Raw genomic sequence first — 15,862 nt, forward strand, 5'->3', positions numbered from 1 at the left:
AAGTCTATACAAGACCATATACCAGTGCAACATTAAAGAGTCTAAAAGTACTGAAAATGAAACAGTAATCATAAAATTGATGTTGCATTTATATGATTATCTCTGAATACAGTAATTTCCTTCATGGAATTTCTGTTAAGATTAAAAAAAACACTCTGTGGAATTGATGACAGCATTTAGTCCAGTGCATGAGTGGCGCTCAAACTGGACAGTGAAATACTCACAAATGTACTTTTAAAGTTTGATATTTGCCTGCTCTCCATTTCCCATTTCTTTCCTTCCCTCCCCTCTCCCCCTTCCTCTGAAAAGACTTCTTTTTAAGTAGATGCAGAGAGCACTCAAATGTTTCAAGTCAATAAAAAGCACTGACTCTGCTGGCCCAACTGATCTGGAAGGGGGACCATCGCTGTTCTCCTGAATATGTGAAAACCAAAGCAAGACTGGGGTGATTCTCTGGATCTCTGCACAGGACAGATCCCTCTGCAGGAATGCTTTGATGTCACCTGGTAGGCAGCAGCTTTGGGGAGAGTCATGAAGCAAGAAGGGCATTCAAGAACCCCTGCCTGAACCTGAAATACAGGTTTAAAGTGAAGCTGGAGGCAAAATAAGAAACAAGTGTGGGTGGAGACCAGTCCTGAGTAGAGAAAACAAAGGAGAGTTAACTAAAGACATTTTAAATCAGGTGGTAAACACAAGAGCAAACCCACTTTTCCAACACAAAACAGCAGCACTATCCTTGGAGAGCTATGGTGGTGCAATGCTTTATGAAACTGCACACCCGACTATCTAATTCCATTCTCTTTATTTTGTCTTGGCACTATCTACATGAATGGAAAACAATTGCAAAAATAGATACATGCACTTCAGTTTTACTGGCTTCCAAAACATGACTGGATTGGAAACAATGGTTCCAACACATTCATCTTCTTTCAGACTGTGGTTTCATGGAAAGGTGGTTGTTTCTTGAGCTTTTAATTAGCATATCATTTGTATGCTAGCCAAGAGAATTCCCAAAGGCTTCTTCCCATACTGCTCCTGTCAGCCTTTTTTACAGAAGAGTGCCCATCCGAAGGCTACTTTCAAAATGCATCTGCCAAACTTACATTTGAATACTCTTCATTCATAAAACAGATGGAAAAGTGAGGAGTAAGGAGGAGAAAAATGTACAGAAAGAATGCAGACCTGTACGAAAATCATTACGATGAAAAACAGAGATTGCTTGATTCTCCATTCTCCATAGTAGAAATATTAAAATTAATGTTCTTTGGACTGTGTGTCACATTCAATTCCTAAAACAGAATATTAGCTATTGTGTTTCTGTGCTTAAAGTCATTTTCCCACTGCTTTTTGTTGACTGCTTGCATTATTTAACTTTAAAGAGTCCAAGAGGCTTCTGATTGTTTCACTTCCTATTCCTTTCATCCTATTCTTCATCTTGCTGGAATTATTTTTTCCAAATGGTATCAGTAGAGCTGCCAGTCCCCAAGGTTCTTTATTGATCATTTGCTGAGTTTTATCTTCCTTCTGTAAAATCCAGGCACTTTCTCTGGCCATAGCTATAAATTTCTCCAGCTGTGGCTGATTAACATTCTTGCTGATATTAAGGTCTTGTTCAAAGGGATTCCAGATATAAAGAGGAGACGACTCAGGCTTATTTACTTCCTTTCCCTGCAGACAGCATAAAGAAAAAGCCAAAGTTGCATATGTACATTATAGGCTGAGCAAATAACGAATCACTTGAGTTATTACATTAGAATTACAAGTGTTTTGACCTATTAGAGAACATTTCACAAAACACCCAGTCATTATTAATCAAGTTCATTTTCTTGTCAACTTGACTGTATTATTCCTGTTCTCTGAATCCTCTCAGTGGTGGTTTTCTTTGCCACGTTCAACTTAGATATCTTTCAAGGTAAAGAACACACAACTACAGGCTAACTTATCTTTCTGGCCATTCTCCCACTTGCTATCCAACAAAGCTCAGACCTCACCTAGTGCAACCTCCTACTCTTAATTCCACTTGTGTATGGGCAGCATCAGGGTGTCATATTAACCTGCACAGCTCAGTTTGATAAAATACTGCATGCACTTTAACTGTTCAAACCATTCCTCCCACACTCTTCAGAGACATCACAGTGCTGGTGTAAGTGAACAAGATTGCTTTGTTGACTGAAATTCCTCCCAGTTTGGTCTGCTTTTAAGCACAGAGCTATTCAGGTCATGGTCCACTGCTAGGTACCTGGTATAGCACAACACAAATAGCTGACAACTATGTAGTTTGTTATTTAAATGCACTTCCACCTCAGTGCTTATCAGTGTTTCTTAGCTAACTGGTTCTGTATAGCAGAACCTCTGCCCAAGCTCTAGCAGGAATCTACCACCTTCTGTTGGTCCAGGAAGTGTCTGTGTACACCTTACATACACTTGCCCCAGGGCCAAGAGCACTGTCAGAGGAAGAGCAGCAGCCCAGATACCTCCCCTGACTAGCTCAGGCTTCAAATGTGTTTTTGCTTGCCTTTTTCATGCTTAACAGCAAACTGAAATTCTCCACCTAAATAAATCAGTTTCTAGGATCGATCTGCAAAAAGGGCTCTTTAGCCAGTGATCCACAGAGCCCAAATAGGAAAGAGAACAAATGAGCATCCACACAGCAAAGTGGCACTGAAACCCCACTCTGGAAGCAGCCCAGCAGGAACACGTGTGAGTTATGGAGATTACATTTTCATGTATTTCCACTATACCTGCGTGCACACACAGATCAATAGGATGACTAAAACATATAAAGCAAACTGAAGTGCTAGCACAGAATTATCATGCTATAGCATGCCTACTGCAGGCTGATACTAACTGCAGTAGAAAACTGCAGTGTCAAAAGCATACCCAAAACTTAGCTGTAAGTTTTAATGTAGGCTCTGGTTGGGTCTGGACTCCCAACTTTAAATGCAAATCTTGTCAGCTTACAGGGTTTATCACAGACTTTTGCTATGACAGACATCATGACATTTTAAAAGTTTTCCTCCCACAGAAGCAAAAGAGCTTGGACTTTTTAAAACTGCCACTTTTATTACAGGGTTTTTCATTAAAATCACACTAGCTTTGCATCAGTTTCTGCTTTCCAGCATATCCAAGTAATGACACTGTAAATGTTCTTAATGGTATTGTAAGTTACTGGGCTCCAAGAGGAAAACACTCCTCCTTCACAGAAAGAACTCTTGTTTCCATATAAATGTTTTTTAATATATAATAAAGATGACAGAAATTGCTGCTTAGCATATGCAGTTTGTCAAATGGCAGACAGAGAGATTCAATTGATAATGATGAGCAATTAAAATCCATTTACCTTTCGAAGATTTAAGGAATTCTTTCTGAAATCAAAGTTTCCAAAATATTCAAAAAACTCACCCAACAATACATCTAAGGGGAAAGAAAAACAAGAGCCATCAGTAACATTAAGGAAAAGTTTGTTTTTAATATGGTCATAGAATAAACAAAATTTATGAAGATCTACTTACCAAGTGTTTCTGTGTTTTTTGTAGGTTTAATCTTCCTTAAATCACTAACAAATGAGCAATCATATCCTCCAATTATATGTTTGTCTTTTTCACCTGAAAGAAAAAGTTGTGGGCATATTTTGAAGTAATAAACAGTAAAATGCCATTGTATTTAAAAAATTCAGATAAGGTGAAAGCAATGCTACCATACTACACACATCAAATTAGGAAATTAGGAATTCACAAGTGAACTTTTAGGTTAAGATTCAAATTAAGTGGTAAAAGATTTAAAAGAAAAAAGTCCATAGACAGGCAAAGGGAAAGCGTCATGAGCAAATGGCATGTTTTTAAAATCTGACAGGACTAAGATAAATGACATCTTCGTATCTCTGAAAATTTCTTATATGTAGCAAGCAGGGTATCTCTGCATAGAGGGCTGTATTACACACTTAACAGCACAACTCTATGAGGTTACTACCTACACAAGGGTTAAAAAAAAATCAGCCCCAGAGCGTTCACTGTCTTCCTCTGAAAAACTTCACAGAATTACGAACACTGTTGTAAATATCAGAACACATGTTTTATGTATAAACATTTCTACAGAATTCTGATGGAAATGTTTAAAATTATTTTAAAGTAACTGAATACAGACCTTTTCCTCCACTTAAAGCACTCAAAGCTTCCAAGAAATCATGTCAATACACAGAAGACATGAGTAAGGAATCAAGAACTTGGGATGTCATTCTCAATGCTTTCATACAATTCACTGAAGATAACACAACCTGAATGCTGTGTAAGAAACCTCCAGAACAGCTTGTTTGTAGAGATACAAGAACTATTTGCAAAGGGCCTGAACAGTCTCAAAGATATTACAAGTTAGGAGGAGAAAACACAGCCTTTCTTTTAAGCATTTGGTAGCTATAAAACAATACATATCATATCATCATATTTTGTGCAGTTAAGTCTGCACAAAATCCTGAACTCCAGAAACGTTTAAGTCCCTACAAGTCTTCTAAATAACAAAATTAAAAAATTCCAGCATAGGAGCACTGAACAAGTAAATTACATTTAATTATCTAAGGGACAGAATAAGTCTAACCCCTCTATATCGAATCAGTATTGTATTAAAAAGATATTTATTTTGCCTTTAAAGATGCATTATTTTCACTAAAAAAAACCATGTAAAACTTGTGTATTCCCTCAAACTGAAAACACAAATAATGTTCACTAGTATTCAAGAGCATAAAAAAAATTGCTTGGGTTTATCACTTTAGATAAAACAAATGTGCAATAAACAATCAACTGCAATAAACACCAACAGCTGTGTTTACCTGCCAGCTCTTTAAGCTGGTCTAGTGTTGGAATGATAGGTGGCGATCTCCTCTGCAGAAAAAACATGACCATCATGGTCAGGGAGAAGTTTGTAATCCAGGTACCAGGAGCGCTGTTTGTGAGCCCATGGACACGGGCCCAGCACCGTATGGTGAACACCAACGCTCGCACACGGGAATCCAGGCAGCCGTAGATATACAGGAGTTCTGAACTTCTTATTGCAATGCTGAAGAGGAAATGGGATGACATGTAAATGATGAGAAAATATAAAGTATCAGGCACAGTATTCATTGTTCATTAAGGGACCTTTCATGAAAAAAAAATTAACTTTTATACATTCAAAAAATATAGAAGAGAATCATAGAATAGTAGAATGGTTTGGGTAGGAATGCCTGGAATTATCCAGCATTAAATACCTGGTAGTTTTTCATAGCAAGAATTATACAGTTCTGGATAAATAATATGCATTTGCACAGTTTCCTGTTTCCTCAATTCACATCACAGTGGGAGGAAAAAAACCCCAAAATAAAGAAAACACCCTCAAGTAACGTGGAGTCAAACTATGCAGAACTGAGGTGAAAAAATATAATTCAGCCACAATTGCCTTTGGTACGTTAGGTAATATCTCTACCCTAACACATAAAAAAATTCAACTAGAACTTCTTTTACCGTTTTTATCTAAAAGGTAGTAAAACGCTGCACTGAAAAATAATGTAAGTGCAGAAACACAATGAAATCCGCAAAACAAGTCAGTTTGGTAATTTTCAAATGATTGGTGCTTAGTCGAGCTGAAAAAAACAACTAATCTGGAAGGATAAAGGTTTTCAGATGGATCAGTTTTTGATCTCCTTTTTCACGCTGTTACACAACCATTCATGTATCGTACAAATGGGAGGGCAAAAGTAGAAAAAAAATGGAAGTACAGCATGAGAGCAAAACTTACTTTGGTTCAGTTTTAGCCTGAAGTGCTAAAAGATGTTCTAAAAATTCAGCACAGCCTTTTGGGGACATTTACTAGGTCAAAATTTTGTAACACCTGGGCTTCTTAAATTTCAGCTGTGAGGTGCTTTACAGTGTCCAGAGAGATGTGTTTCTAGTAAAAATTATAGCAAGACAAGACATGCAGTCCCAACCAGCCAAACTATCAGCTGTGAGTTACAAGGAAGCTTCTACAGAACTACATGCTGAGTTTCACTGGGGCTGCATAAAGACAAATAATATCATTGTAAGAAACTTGTTCAACATTGCCTGAACAACTCCTGCATATTCTGAAACAGAACTTTGGGTAATTCAGTATCTGATCTGATTGTATCTGATGCAGAGAAGTCACAAAACTGCACTAACACACGTATCACAGAAACACAAAATAATCTGAGTTGGAAGGGACCGACAAGGATCATCAAAGTCCAACTCCTGGCCCTGTACAGGACAGCCCCAAGAGTCACACCATTTGCTGAGAGCATAGTCAAAAACTTTCTTGAACTCTGCCAGGCTTGGTGCTGTGACCACTTCCCTGGAGAGCCTGTTCCAGGGCTCACCCACTCTCTGAAAAACCTTTTCCTAATATCCAACCTGCATCTCCCAGACACAGCTTCAGGCCATTCCCTTGGGTCCTGTCACTTTTATCATGAAGAATAATCACTCACATTTTTATATTCCCCAACAACAATGAAAAGGGTCAGTAACTCATTTTGGGCTATGTACACTTATGCCAGAGCTGTTCACTGCAGCGAGGGGGGTGTTTCTGACTGAAACACGGGAGGGCAGAAGCACAAAGGGGCGGCACGGCCATGTCTGTGTCACCGAGGGGCCCTGAGGACATTTCTGGGCAGCCGGCGCCCCCTAGCGGGCAGTGCTGCGAGCGGCCCCGCACGGCGGGAACGCCGCAGGCCCCCTTCCCCGCGGGAATTCCCTCGGCATCCAGGGCATCTTCCCAGCAAACAGCTGTATGCAGGCCTTAAGAAAAAGGAAAGGACACCAAAATAACTAGAAGCAAAATCCCTAAAAATTAACATTCTGGAGCTGCTTAATCTGAAAAGTAATCAAGAAAGGCTGTACATATGCCATGGGGAAGTAATGACTAATGAACACTGACTGCCTTCTTTCCCATTTTATAAGCTAACCTTCTTCCATAGACTGGTTTTCGAGTCTTCAGCTTCAGCTAGCAAGTATTTCCTATGCTGGAGAAAGACAACTTAAGGACATTAAACTCTAACCTCTAGGAGTCAAAAAATATCCTTTTTACTTTCAGAGGCAACATTCACATTTGTTAACAACACAGAAAAGAGGAAACAGTTGATATTACAGGTTTTCAGAACACTTAAAGTACACCAGAATTCTCTGCAAACTTTTTAAAACCAGGTCTCACCTGTTGCTCACTGACAGATCACACTGGAATCCTGTTGGCTGATGGGAAAACTTCACCAGAGGGCAGCGGGCATTGAGGATCTTCTGTACATTGGCACACCCGGGACCAAAATTATCAAGGCAGTCACCAATCACAGAAAGAATCCTCTGAGTTGCTAATCTTTCAGATGGTAACCTTTTCATCTGATACTCCATTTCAAAGGGACCTTTTTTCTAACACAGAATTTTAAAAATAAGCTGTTAGCTCTCAAACAAAAGAGACATTTAAAAATACTTCTAAAAGACCACTGCAAATTGCAAAGGAGTTTGTACAACTAGAACTGAAAGACGAGAATTATTCAAAGCAGTCCACGGAACTTAAAATAGGTAAAAACATATTGCTCTCTCTTTTACATTCTTTTCTGGTGATTCAATTTTTCCAGGCTAATAGTGATCAACTTACCATAAATCTTCATGTTCAAACAGGAGTGTAATAGTACTAGATCTCATTACTGGCTAAAAAGGTTATTCTGGAATTACCAGGAGAGCATAAATGCTCTGACTGTACAGAGGAGCACACAATTACAGAGGGGCAAAACACAAACAAACTACCAATAATTTCAAACTATCGGTAATTCCATGTCAAACCCTCAAAGAACAATGCATTATTAGTAAATCAAGTAGAAGTGTCAGTAAAAAATGTCTTTTTCATTTTAAAAAGTTAAAAAATTAACCATGCAAATCACTTAAATCATTCAAAATTAAGATATGATTCTGGAAGACTTAAAAAAATTACTTCATGTCATATATAGTTTCCCTGAAAGAGAAAAATATTGTGAAGATATATTCTAACATCAGAAATTAACTTCTTTGTAGGTCTTCATATTTTGATTTGCCATATTTGTAGTTTTTACCTCAATAAAATACCTGTGAAATATCTGTTTTCTTTATAGTCTTGTGTTTTTAAGACATCAGCTAGTTTTATTTGCTAATCATATACTGGACACTGACTTATTCTCCCCCTTGGAACATGTCATGGGTGAATGCATACTGTACAAATAAAATCACAGTGATGTAACAGTAACTGAGATACCAAGTACATTACTTTTGTTGTCCACAAATTAGTGACCTCAGACAGGTGAAACAATTCAGAAGTTATGGACCTTGCAACCTTTCCCATAAGGCCAGTTCAGGGCCTGAATTTCGGAGTCTCTCTGACAGTCACGGAGGTGACTGTTCCCGCTCCCCTCCCTGGAGCGACTCTCCAGTCAGCACCACGTGTGGTGGAACATGCCCGGACAGCAGTCCCTAATCCCATCTGGCTGCGAGGCTGCATGCTGCATAGGGCTGGCTCTAAGTGAAAGGAGCCTGTAACTATCAACATCGAGGCAGTTAACAGGAAAGCAAAGATGGGTACTCAGCTGACCTGTAGGTGGGCGGCTGTTGATATTTATATTTGTGACAAAAACCACAATGGGCCTTTCCAGACAGCAACTCACTATTTCTCAAAACCTTAATGAGGACCGTTTTATAATGATAAAGTAGATATTCTTAGCAATTAAATAACCTTCCTTCCTATACTTATATACCTTCATATAACTTTCATGCTAGCTAGGGGCTATGAAGTATTGATACACTTGCCCCAACCCTGTGGTTCTTCCCCAATTCTTGTCGTGTAGATGGAAACAGCAAATATGAAACTATTACTATTATTAAAAGTAAATAGCTGCTTTTTGGCAAACTGATACAGTAACCTAAGCAAGAAGCACAACAGTTTAACAAAAACTGCTACTCTAAAATATTACAGAGCCCTGTTTAAAGTCATTCACTAATCTCTCAAACTGCCAGGGGTTAAAAATGCTCTATCTGTGGTCTAGTATTCACTCTTAGTACTAAAAGAATGTTCCCACTTCTGCCCCTTTTCTTAAATGACAATTGGTAATTAGCTTGCCATAAGGCTCAAAACCAGTTATTTCATGTAAATAGGTGCTGAAACGTCTCATCCTCCCCATTGCTGGCACCTCCTGAAAGGCTACAGAAGTGAAGAAATCAGAACATACCTTTTCCACTGCCGCTAAATCACCTGGAAACTAAAGCTACCTCCCCCCTTTGTCTCCCCAGAGTGCTAAGTCTCTCAGCTATTCACAGGTAATCACAGCTGCTCACTCAGCATCAAATACTCTACATTTCACAATAGAACTTTTATCTGCACACAGGATACATAAAAAAGCAAACAGCTAGCTACCAAACATACTTTGAAAATAGACATTTTATACTTAAAAGTTATTCCTTCAAAATTTAAGAGGAAACTTCACTGATTAAGCATAAAAATTTTAACACTTCACACACACATGACAATCCTTCTCTTCAGATGACGTTTTTTGCTTTCATTGTGATTTATCACTGCAGTAATACTAAAACTATATACATTTTGAAGGATTATTTCTTTAAAAGTAACCTACACAGCAATATACAAATTGTACAGAAAAGCTAAGAGAATTTTCAATCTTCAAAAGTTTACGCTCATTGTCCTCTAAGAAAAAAACTTAAAAGACAATGGGCTTAAACTTTTTTCCTAAACTTCAACAGTTTTTCCCGACAGCTTCTCCCAAACCATCTGTCACCACACAAGCAAAAGGAAAAGTTTTCATGAGAATTACTTACTTGATTATTCACTCAGAATCTGTGACTGTAAGTACTCATCATGACTATCCCATGTCCTGAGCTTTCACACCTGCACACACTCAGTATGTGCCTACAGATATATATACAGCCCAGTACATAATCCAGTAACTTCCCTGGAGCATAACGTCATCTCTTTAAGGTAAGGAAAAGAATGTGACAATCCTGCCAAAACACAGATGTGCACATCCACAAACTTACTTTGCTTTAGGACATGGAAGACCCTAAATAACAAAACCACGCTTTAACAGAGCATGGCTGAAGCACAGAAGGTACAGAGAAGAAAACACGACAATAGAATGGGAAGGTCTTTTCAGAAGACTCTGCCAAAACAGTTTTGGAGGATGAGGATTTTCTTCATAGTGAAATTCACCCTAATAGTGTAAAGTTTATGTAAACACCAAATAATTTTCTTCCTATTGCAAAGAACATCTCATCCACATCACAATTAGTTTCTGAAAGTCTTCAGCTCCAAACATTCAAATAAACTTGTTTACACTCTATAGTATGAACCCATTTAAAATCTAAATAAAAATAAACTCATTCCTGCGTGTGAAACAGCAAATGAGCTGCTCTGTTGAAGAAATCCAACAAACTGAAGATGCACAGCACAACCTTACCATTTTTGTAGCATGCTTTCCTGTGTCATGGAAGTCCAAAAACATGTCCACATCAGATCCTAGTTTGCCAAACGTGTTGACTGAAGAGCCAAATGGCTTTACTGTGCTGTCAGGGAAATATGCACGTGCAAAATCCCGAACCAAAGAACAGGCCAGAAATCGCAGCTTGATGTTTTCTTCTGTAAGCTGATACTCATTCAGTAGAATGTACATCTGACTGCTTATCTAGTTCAGAAAATAAACACCGTAAAAATACAATGACCCAACTTCTATTAACATATATTTTCATCTATTTAATATCAATGCAATTAGAAGGTTATTTTTCAAAACTTCATAAAGGTTCCTTTCATACAGAAGAATTGTTTTCATCATTAAAATGAATAATTTAATTTATTTACTTCAATGTAGAACCACTCACATAAAATGCTAATATGTTACCATTTTAATAAAAAAAAATAACTTTATAAGTTTCACATGACCACTTTCAAATCTGAAATGAACATGCCTTATTTTTAATTAAGAGATATCTAGAAACCTCTACTTACGCTGTCTGCGAGACAAAGCTTTTCAATAAGGTCTTTCACTGGAATGTGACACTGAGGAGAGAGGTGAAGTGGCGTCTCTTCAAGGTGTTGACTCACTGGGTTTTTCAGTGTGAAAGTAAAAAGTCTTGATTTAAATGGGACAACATGATGCTCTGAAGCACTTGGGATCCCAACAGCATCCTGCAACGAGGCTATACTGCTCTTGTCTGAAAACTCTATTAAAGCACTGATGCCCTAAAACATTAAGAATGGAAACTGAGGGTGAGATAAAAGCATACAATGCTTGAACTCAGTGTACTGATACTACTCAGATGCTCCTGGGCTCCTGAGACAGATTAATATGACAGCCCTGAAGCCAAATGCTAGGTTCCATATCTCAAAACATTTTAGATGCTTTTCCACAAGAGATTAAAAGTATTTAAGATGTGCTATTCTTGGAAGCTAGCACTAAACATAAAAGTTCTGAACTACATTTATCTTCACAACTGGAATACTCAAGAAACACATAAAGAAAAGCTATCTCTATTATCAGAACAATGAATAGTGCTATGTGAAAGTTTCAAAGATTTAGTGCAAAACAGGTTGCTGGCTATTCCTTAGAGGTGTTGCTTGGCTAGTTTATGAATAAAAATCAACTGCTCAGCAACTTGTGAACATTAGCACAGATAAAAACTGATGTAATATACTAAGCATATATAATTTGCTTAACTTACACATGAGGCCTAACCAAATTTTCTTTCTGGTATTTCTTTTCATCTAAGTCTAGATTTTAGCTGACATCATTAATAACTTACACGATTTTCAAAAAAGAAATGACTCTTAACATTCCCATGACTGGCTAAGTACTGCAATAATTTTTTTTCATTAAGTTTTGATGGGCACTTAATTAAAACAGTCCGTTCAGCTTGATCCAGGCGTTCTTTCTGGACTTCAGCAAATGTCTTCTTTCTGGTACTGACTTCAGCATCTGTGAGAAGAAACAAGAATCAAGGCTTTTCTATGTAAACAGAAAGATGTGTGGCTGGTTTTAGTACACTTAATCTCTTCATCTGGATTGAACAAAGGCCTGTCCTGGCTCTCCAAGATCATGACAGCAAAAATGAAAAGAATGAAGAAGGAATGAAGGATAATGAAGAATGAATGCAAGAAAGAAATATAAGTGTATTTCTCTCATAAATGCATACATTTGCAATAACAAGGAGTAGAAAAGGTAGGAAGAAAACAATACTGTCTTCCCTTGGTGCACAGGAAGCTTCATAATACAAGGAATCTTTTGTTCTTTAATTTGCTGCTCACCATCAAAAAACTTAACACACCCATAAGAGATAGGAAATGCCAGCTAGGCAGTGAGGCAGGTCTAGACCTTTGGCAAGCTTCACTGAAATGAGAGTCTCTCTTAACTACCACAAAACCAGCACTCTGGAACAATTCAACACTTGCTATTTTTACAACTCAGCACCTTCCTTTACAGTAAACGCCTACTCAAAATTTTCACTTAATAATACACTTTAATCTACTCCAGTACAATAAACCCACAGAGCAGTCATATCTCATCACACTACTGGCAATCTGTACTGCTGTTGACAGCCTCCAGAATTCTCATGGAATCGAGACATGCTCAACATCCAGAAACATGGAACTTTTTTCCCTCTTTGCATACAGAGGCGCCATCTCCCAAATCTGAAATCATGATCACTCCCCTGCATAGCTTTCAAACTAATCCACTGACCACATCACATCAGCAGAGCCTGTGAAGCTGTTGCCTGACAATATTTCCCTTTTGTCATTTGGACTGGGAAGCTGGAGAGCATTTCCCAGCAGGTACCATCTGCCATGGGGATATTCAGCAGAGAGCTCTTTATTCTGTTTTTGGTTTTGAAGAACTCATGAGATTTCACGGCCTCAAGAAAACCTTTAAGCATCATTACATGATAGTTATATTACTTGATACTATTTATTTTTTAAAAAATCTTTCATTTTACAACTTTACTGAGCTCTCACAGTATTCTTTACTGTTGTAAATAATAACCACAGTAGCTCTTTCAACAGCCAGTTTTTATACTAGCATTTTTTATCAGAAAACTAAGGAAACATTTTATGAAGATGATAAATATCACAGTTTCGATGGAAACAGAGAAGGATGAAGTGACCAAGATGCAGAAAAGACAAGTCCCATGGATGGGTGACATGGACCTGCATTAGGCCAGAACAGCTGTGATTTTTGCCTGATTTACTACCTGTACATGCTTAGCCACTACAGAGATGTGATCTCACAACTTCTGGCTCTGCTGTCCTTTGCACAGTCTGAGCATGGCACTGATGCTCACTAGTTCTCGGCTTGTACTGAAGACACAGTGCCAGTCACACGTTTCCTATGCCCTTTTAAGGGGGTCTCTCGGGATGAGCCCCGTCACTTGATTCACCTCTAGCTGATATCTAGTTTAACAAGCCGCGTCCTGGGCACTGACAGCGGACTCTGGCCTCCTCGGCCGCAGCCCCAGACGGCACAGGCCGACCTCACCGCCCGGCCGAGCTGCCCGGGCCCTGCGGGGCTCCTCAGGCCCAGGACGCGGGCGCTGCCCCGGCGCCTCCGGCGGGGCCGAGCGGGACAGGCGGCCGCTCCCCTCCCCACGCCCCCGGGCACAACGGGCTATGCGGCACCGAGGCCTGCGGCGAAGGCAGCGAGGCCCGGAAACCCGTCCCTACCTTCCCCCGGCTCCTCGGCAGCCGGCTGCGCGGCGGCGCCGGAGCGGCCGAGCCGGGCGTGCCCGCGGGTGCCGGGCCCGGGGAGGCGCAGGCGGCCCCGCAGCAGCGCCAGCGCCGGGCCTCCCGCGCGGAGCGCCATGGCCGGCCGGGCCGCGCCGGCTCTGCGCAGGCGCCGCGTTCCACGGTGGCCGGCGGGGCTCAGCTCTCTCCATGCGCGCCGGGAAGGGCTGGGGCTGCCCTGGGCCTTCGGGGGCTCTGGTGGGAGGGAGCAACGCTCCTGGCCAGCCCAGGGTGCGGGCGGTGCCTGCTCCGGGCACACGGAACGAACAGCTGTCAGCAGTGTGCCCTGGGGCCAGGAGGGCCAACCGTGTCCTGGGGGGCATCGGGCACAGCATGGCCAGCAGGGCAAGGGAGGAGATTGTCCCGCTCTGCTCAGGGCCCGAGCAGCCTCGCCTTGAGGCCTGTGTGCAGTTTTGGGCACCACAATGTAAGAAGGATATAAGGCTTTTAGTGAGCATCCAAAGGGGGGCAACGAAGGTGATGAAGGGCCTTGAGGGGAAGACTTAAAACGAGCAGCTGAGGTCACTTTGCCTGGTTGTCTCAGCCTGGAGGAGATGGAGGGGAGACCTCATGAAACTCAACAGCTTCCTTATGAGAAGAGGAGGGGTGGGCACTGATCTATGTGGTGTCCAGTGACAGAACCCGAGAGAATGGCCTGAAGTTTTGTCAAGGGCAGTTTGGGTTAAATATTAGGAAAAGATTCTTCACCCAGAGGGTGGTTGGCCACTGGAACAGGCTCTCCAGGGAAGTGGTCACAGCAGGAAGCCTGAGAGTTCAAAAAACTTTTGGACAATGCTTTCAGGCTCATGATGTGATTCTTGGTGTAGTCCTGTGCAGAGGGCCAGGAGTTGGACTTCAATGATCCTTGTGGGTCCCTTTAAACTCAGTATATTCTGTGATTTTGTGAGCTTCTCAGGTCAGGCTTGAGGCATGGGTGTGAGCAGCCTGCCCTGTGTGAGGAAGCACCAGCAGCCCAGGCCAGGGTTGGGCATCAACCCCTGCGTGAGTCCTGCCAGCCAAGGGCAGGAGGGTGGTGGTGGGCACAGGGGTGAACCTGAAGGGTCAGATGGCCAAGATGATGGAGGTCTAATATTGGTTTTGGCAGACTGACTTGAAAAAGGGAAGCAAAACCTTTGGCCTTTATCAGCGATGTTGTCCAGTGGGGCTAGGGAAATGTACTTGGCACACCTTGAGTATGCCTCAGTGTGTCCAGTTCTGGGCCCCTCAATTCAGGAAGGACACTGAGGTGCTGGAGTGAGTCCAGAGAAGGGCAACAGAGCTGAGAAGGGGTCTGGAGAATGAGCCATTTGAGGGATGGATGAGGGAGCTGGGTTGTTTAACTTGAAGAAAAGGGGGTTGTAACCAGGTGGGGGCCAGCCTCTTCTCTCAGGTAACCAGTGACAGAATGAGAGGACATAGTCTTGGGCCAGGATAGTTTTAGATTGGACATTAGGAAGAATTTCTTCACAGAAGGAGGGATTAGACATTGTAATGGGCTGCCCAGGGAGATGGTGGTGTCACCGTCCCTGGAGGCATTTAAGGAAAATCTGGACATGGCACTCAGTGCCATGGTCTAGTCAATCTGGTAGTGCTTGGATATAGGTTGGACTTGATGATCTCAGTGGTCTTTGCCAACCTAATTGATTTTGTGATTCTGTTTGTCTGGTCCTGGCCAGGGCTGTGAAGGCAGAGATGCTGAAGTGAAGGCAGCCTGTGGGATCAGAAATGAGATGGTTGGGGCAGAGAGCTGCAGGGCACCCAGCAAGCAGTCAGTGGTCTGCAGCATGGTTTCTCAGGCATGTACTGAAGAAAATGTCATTTTCTTTGGTTTTTAAAAACATTTATGTAAAACTTGTGGGCACATCTGTAGCGTATGTTAGGGCACTTTGTGTGTTAGTAGGTCTTCAGTGCAGTGCTGTATATATTTGTGGAAGCCTCCCAGTAAGTCAGGGTCTGGAAGTAATTGCTATGACCTAATTATTTTGGTTTTGTATTCTAGGATGACCATTAAGACAGAGAATAGATTGCTTTTAAAACAGAGCATTTCAATTTGTGTCCTACTTATGCATGCCATGGAGTA

General features: G+C 41.1%; 1 protein-coding gene across 1 annotated transcript; it reads right to left on the minus strand.

The window, feature by feature from the left end:
* Nucleotides 1-785: 785 nt before the first annotated feature.
* On the minus strand, nucleotides 786-13,877 carry MTPAP (mitochondrial poly(A) polymerase). Its single transcript, XM_059840983.1, is given in 10 exon segments — nucleotides 786-1,362; nucleotides 1,365-1,668; nucleotides 3,341-3,414; nucleotides 3,513-3,605; nucleotides 4,823-5,049; nucleotides 7,192-7,403; nucleotides 10,472-10,696; nucleotides 11,017-11,250; nucleotides 11,811-11,983; nucleotides 13,723-13,877. Coding segments are annotated over 10 exon segments (1,737 nt in total). The 5' UTR covers nucleotides 13,862-13,877; the 3' UTR covers nucleotides 786-1,306.
* Nucleotides 13,878-15,862: the final 1,985 nt, after the last annotated feature.

Source organism: Haemorhous mexicanus, chromosome 1 (genome assembly GCF_027477595.1).
Source record: "Haemorhous mexicanus isolate bHaeMex1 chromosome 1, bHaeMex1.pri, whole genome shotgun sequence".
Taxonomy (NCBI): domain Eukaryota; kingdom Metazoa; phylum Chordata; class Aves; order Passeriformes; family Fringillidae; genus Haemorhous; species Haemorhous mexicanus.